At 47.7% G+C, this 5,985-nt stretch overlaps 1 protein-coding gene across 1 annotated transcript; it reads left to right on the top strand.

Moving 5' to 3' along the window:
• The first annotated feature begins 1,159 nt into the window (after window positions 1-1,159).
• LOC147614155 (putative receptor protein kinase CRINKLY4) lies at window positions 1,160-4,814 on the top strand. Its single transcript, XM_086780691.1, has one exon. It carries the CDS (start codon window positions 1,506-1,508, stop codon window positions 4,233-4,235), a length of 2,730 nt encoding a protein of 909 aa, XP_086636817.1. The 5' UTR covers window positions 1,160-1,505; the 3' UTR covers window positions 4,236-4,814.
• The last annotated feature ends 1,171 nt before the right edge of the window (window positions 4,815-5,985 follow it).

The following is a 5,985-nucleotide window of genomic DNA, read 5'->3' as shown; positions in this document are numbered from 1 at the left end:
GGGAAAGAGCAAGGGTAGGTGTTCTAAAGGGTACATTATTATGGTACGTTGGTGGGTGCTTATAGACAATGGTTAGTTGACGGTGGTGGGTGCTTATATATAATGGTTAGTTTAGGGTGGTGGGTGCTTATATATAATGGTTAGTTTAGGGTGGTGGGTGCTTATATACAATGGTTAGTTTAGGGTGGTGGGTGCTTATACACAATGGTTAGTTTAGGGTGGTGGGTGCTTGTGGAGGGGCTAGAAAGTTAAGGAGAAGAGGTTAGTTTAGGGTGGTTGGTAGTGGTGGAGGGGTTAGCATGTTAAGAGAAACAGGTTAGAGAAATGCCCTACAACGACTTAAGGGGCTTGGGGTGTGGTTGGTTGCAACCCTTACATTTATGATTAAGTCACCTAACTTAAATGAGGTTGGTTGAAACCCTTGAACGAGGGACTAAGTCACCTAAGTAACGCACGTGAGGGAAAAAAGGGGTGACTTAGGAGTTACTTGCAAGACTAACCAATTAGTTTGGGCCCTTGTCACTTGCAGGCATTTAAATAGGGAGGGACTTGAATAATATAAAGGTAAGTCTCCTAAGTCGGCATGGCATTTCTATCATAAAGGTTGGAAATTGGAGTGCTCAAAAAATACTCGGGTTTAGTGTAATTTCACTTTTTAAATTTTAAAAATACCCTGAAAGCAAAGGTTTTGGTAGAAAGAGTTGTCAAGAAAGAAAATGAGAGAGAGAGAGAGAGAGAGAGAGAGAGAGAGAGAGGAGGTTGTTCTTGGAGAGAAGGTTTGAAAGAAGGGGAGAGATAGAGTGGTGGCTTGAGCACTAATGGAAAAATCACCTTGGGGCGGGCACACATGATGCTCCTACGACGAGCGCAGAAAAGAATTAACTACTAGAGGATCTAGCACACGAGAGAGAGAGAGAGAGAGAGAGAGAGAGAGAGAGAGAGAGGTATTAACATCGGTAGAGACAAAAGCAGAAGCCCTTTTTAACGTCATAGGAACAATCCTAAGAGACCAAATATGATCTATGGAGAGAGAGAGGGGGGAGGTTCTAAGTAAGAGAGAGAGAGGGTTTAAAGAATGAAGGTTCGAATGTAGAGGAGAATTGGTAAAACAAGCTTTGAAGAAGCTTAGAAATAATTAAAAAATTGAAAATTCGGCTTCTTTAGGAACCTTCCATAATTCCTCTCAGTGCTCACAAAATTAAGCCTAAATTACAGCTGAAATGTCGCCTCTATGCTCGGTCTTCTAAGGGCCTAAACTGCCCACGCTTCTCCCCTCACAATCTTTGTTTCTCCAAGCCTCCCCTCTGCATTCTCCCACAGAACATTTTTGTGCATTTCCCTCCTCTCCTCAAACCCATTTTTGCGTTCCCCCCATCCTTAATTTTACCATAGAAATTAGGTTTGCCTTCTGCTTTTTGCTTTCTCCCCTGTAGAATAATGGCTACCGGCCTGCTTTACCGCCCTGTACACCTGATGTACCCCTCTCATCCCATCCGAGCTTGCTAATGGAAGCAGAACAAAATGGCTACGCAGGTGTAGCTAAAACCCAACCTTTAAGATTTAGCCAGTGTTTAACTCAATCGTCTTCTTTCAAGCTAGCAAAGGCTTCCTCTGCTAGCAGATCACCATCGCCAGAGCCTGGCTACTCAGCTGCCCTTAATGAAGTGATTACCCACTGTTTTAGCAGACGATTAACTTTTATTCCACCCTTATCTGTGATTTTCTCTATTGTGAGAAGCAGAAAGGTCTTGTACTCATGCTTGCTTTTTGCTTTTCTGATCAATGGGGCATGTGGGCTGGGCTCAATGGCCACCATTGCTGCAAGCTACAATGGCAATGGGGGAGCTTTTGTATGTGGGATTCAGCAGGGCTCTGTGCAGAACATACAATGCTGGAACTCCTCCGACAGCTCCGTTTACCAAGCTTTGCCTTCTCAATCTCCGTTCTTGGGCATCACTGGCGGCAGAGGCTTCTTCTGCGGTCTGCGGCAGGACACCAACCGGCCCTTCTGCTGGAACACCAACAACATCGGCTCCCCCAAAAGGCTCAAAAACCAAGCTTACTCTAACCTCGTCGCTGGAACCTCCCATGTCTGTGCATTGTCGGAGATTTCTGCGGCAACAAACTCTACTGCGGCAGCCAACGGAAGCTTTGTCACTTGCTGGAGGAACCAGACCATAGAGTTGGACACCCCTGCCCAGCAGGCTTTCTCCTCTCTTGCTTCTGGCAGTGATTTTGTATGTGGGGTCAAATCCTCCGACAGCACAGTGCAATGCTGGGGTAATTCTGTTGGCGCGCTGCTGCCAAATGCGACTTTCAGCATGATCCAGGCTGGTGCTGGCCATGCCTGTGGTCTCACCAACACTTTCAATGCACAATGCTGGGGGGACAACACATACAGTCAACTGCTCCCCCCTGATGACAAACAGTTTTTGTCCCTTGCCCTGGGGGACCGCCATAGCTGTGGCATTGAAGCCTTCTCCCGCAATGTCATATGCTGGGGAGACAATAGCTCAAACCAAACCCGGTCGCCTGCAACCCTTGCATTTTCCACCATTGCAGCAGGGGACTCCTTCACGTGTGGGATCCTGTTCAACAACTTCTCGATTTTCTGCTGGGGTGGCTCATTTGGAGAGGGAACTCTGTTGCCTCTGAATTTGACCATCCCCAGCTCTTGCACTAACACAACTTGCAATACTGGGAGCTTCCAAGAGCACAACACCTCAAGGGGCAGTAGCAGTATATGCTCTAGCTCCGAGTTGCATGTCTGCATGCTTTGCAGAATTGGGTGCCAGAGCTCTTTCCTTCAAACAGGCCAATGCGCCGCTCAACAGGACATTACTTGTACCCCGTTGACTGCACCTTCTCCGTCACTAAGTTCGCCCCCTTCACCCTCTCCAACAACCACCGTAGTTACGATCAAGAGCGAGTTGAGTAGGGGTCTCATTGCTCTTGTTGTCCTGGGTGCTATCGGTGCTCTTTGTGGCCTTCTGGCTGTCGGGTGGTGCATGTGGGCGAAATTCCATGGGCCTGTTGGGTTCTCCTTTGACGGCTCTCAAGGCAGAGTGCACAACTCCATAACAGGAGGGGCAGGAACCTTGTCAATGCCTTCATCCAGAGTAATGAGAAGGCAGAGAAGCTCAACATCATCGGTGCGAAGCAGAGGAGAGGTTACCACAGGAAGAGCACAGGCCTTCACCATAGCCGACATGGCAGCAGCAACAATGGGCTTCTCAGAGGAGAACAAGATTGCAGCAGGGAGCTTTGGTGTAGTATACAGGGGTATGCTAACTGATGGTAGAGAAGTAGCAATCAAGAGGGGGGAGAAAGAAACCGTAGCCAATGATAGGAAGATGGAAGAGAAAGAGAGTGCTTTTCAGTCTGAGCTTGAGTTCTTATCAAGGCTTCATCACAAGCATTTGGTGAGCTTGGTGGGTTACTGTGATGAAGAAGATGAGAGGATGTTAGTATATGATTACATGCCCAATGGCACTCTTCATGATCACCTTCATGGAAGAGGCAGAGTAAAGGGAGGAGATGGGGTTTTGCCATGGCACATGAGGATCAAGATAGCCCTTGAAGCAGCAAGAGGAGTAGAGTATCTTCACACCTATGCATTGCCGCCCATCATCCATAGGGACATCAAGAGCTCCAACATATTACTGGATGGTGGGTGGAACGCGAGGGTTTCGGATTTTGGACTCTCCACCCGTGGCCCTGGTGAGAATTCACATCTCTCTCTCATGGCAGTGGGCACTCTAGGCTACATGGATCCTGAGTATTACCGCCTTCAACACCTCACCATCAAAAGCGATGTCTACAGCTTTGGTGTCGTTCTTCTTGAGCTCCTCACAGGTGAGCGTGCCATCCACAAACAGAGCCATGGTCCTGTGAACATAGTGGATTTTGCAGTGCCCAGAATAGACAACAATGATCTAGCCTCAGTATTGGATCAAAGGCCTGGTGCTCCTGCAGCTAATGAGCTAAAAGCATTGGAGATGATTGCCCAGCTTGCTGCCAAGTGTGTCAGGCTGGAGGGTAAGGAAAGGCCCACTATGACAGCCATTGTGGCAGTATTAGAGGAGGCCATGGTTTACAGTAGCAACGTTCAGAGTAGAAGCCAATCAGTTACTACTTCTGCTCTTGCTGTCGGCCCTCTTGAAGCTACCCCTGACACCATTGCTACCTCTTTTGAACCTCTTGAAGCTGCCACTGATACAATTGCTACCTCTTGAAGCTGCCACTGATACCGTTGCTACTGCTGCTGAGCCTGCCGAGCCTCTAGAAGCCTAGACTAACACCATTTTGCCTGCTTCTGATCTCTAGCCCTTGTGAACCTCTTGAAACTGCCACTGATACCATTGCTGCTGCTGTGCCTCTCAAAGTGGCCACTTACACCAATTTGCCTGCTGCTGATTTAGCCTTGTACTCCGTGTGCTGGGGCACAATAGAATGTCAACCGTCATGGGCAGCTGCCATGCCATTGCATCTCTATTAACCTGGATGAGGTGGCAGTTTTGCCTTCACTACACATTGTTTGCTTCATGAAACCCGAGTCTTTAGAGTTGTCAACAGTGCTGGGATTACTTAATGCTGCTATGGAAGCTGTTTTTTTGGTGGGTTTACAAGATCAGCTTGTAGCTCCCTCCCTCCCTCTCCCCCCCCACCCCATTGAAATCTGTTCTTTTGTTAGTATGCTCATGATTCATTCTTTTTTGTACCATATTTTTTGACAAGAGTATACATAAAGAGTCCTAGGGACATACATCCACTCTGATTTATTACTCCTTGGCAATTGAAGCCGCTGTTTGATCTTTTGTGGGGCATCTTGTCTGATAGGCTTTTAATTGAGTCAACTGAATGAATAACAGATCGTGGGGCCTTGATATCAACAGGTTTCTTAGCTAAGTGGTAATTTGCACATACAATACGCAGGGTAGCTTCTCATGGATTTTCATAATTCTGTTGTGCAAGAATCGGATATGCGTTTTATACAGACCGACAGTTTACTTACCAAAACCGGTCGATACTGGAAGTAATAGAATCAAGTACTTGTTATGTTTTGGGAGAGATTTTGAGATTGTGAAGATTTTGTGTATGTGCAAAGATGTTGGTAGATATGAGGCTTGCCTTATTCGCCAGTATGAAGGTTGTTGTGTACCGCGACTTGCAAGGATCAAGGCTGTGGTACGGCAAGGACTAACTAGGGTGCTTTAGGCTTACACATGCTGATGTAATAGCCCATCCCCATAGCAAGAAACTCTGGTGTATCTGGCAGCATGAGCATCATCCTCACAGCCTGGGCACATGCCTTGAAGTAGCTGCAGAATCCACTTTGTCCAGCACTGTTTGCAACTATGCTTCCCACCATGGCATATCCTCTACTGGTCCCTCCTAAGGCCGGTTGTCTTTCGTGTCCCTTGCGGCTCTTCTGCAGCTCTCCCTTCTTGACTCCTTGATTTGGTTCTCCAATGATCTTCCCCTGCTCTCGTCCCGGTAAGACACATGGGAACTTTGCGGCCATGGCTTACCATCACACACAAATATGGTGAACTCATTATGATTGGCCCAGTTATTCAATCATCTGGGGGTTATGTTCTTGGGGAGCCCAGCATAGGATGCAGTACTGCAACTTTCCTCTCCATGTGGTGCTGGGCCTGGCATGGCCCCATATAGATCCCCATGCAGCCCGATGTTTTGCCCCTTCTGAAGTACACATGTGGCATGCAGCCCCAGCACAAGTTAATGGTACGCCATTGGCTTTCACCATCACACACAAATATGGTGAACTCATTATGATTGGCCCAGTTATTCAATCATCTGGGGGTTATGTTCTTGGGGAGCCCAGCATAGGATGCAGTACTGCAACTTTCCTCTCCATGTGGTGCTGGGCCTGGCATGGCCCCATATAGATCCCCATGCAGCCCGATGTTTTGCCCCTTCTGAAGTACACATGTGGCATGCAGCCCCAGCACAAGTTAATGG

Source organism: Cibotium barometz, chromosome 42, assembly GCF_041138505.1.
Source record: "Cibotium barometz isolate CiBa-2024 chromosome 42, ASM4113850v1, whole genome shotgun sequence".
In the NCBI taxonomy this organism is placed as follows: Eukaryota; Viridiplantae; Streptophyta; class Polypodiopsida; order Cyatheales; family Cibotiaceae; genus Cibotium; species Cibotium barometz.
Note: the sequence above shows the minus strand (reverse complement) of the source record. Positions and strands in the feature narration are given on the sequence as shown.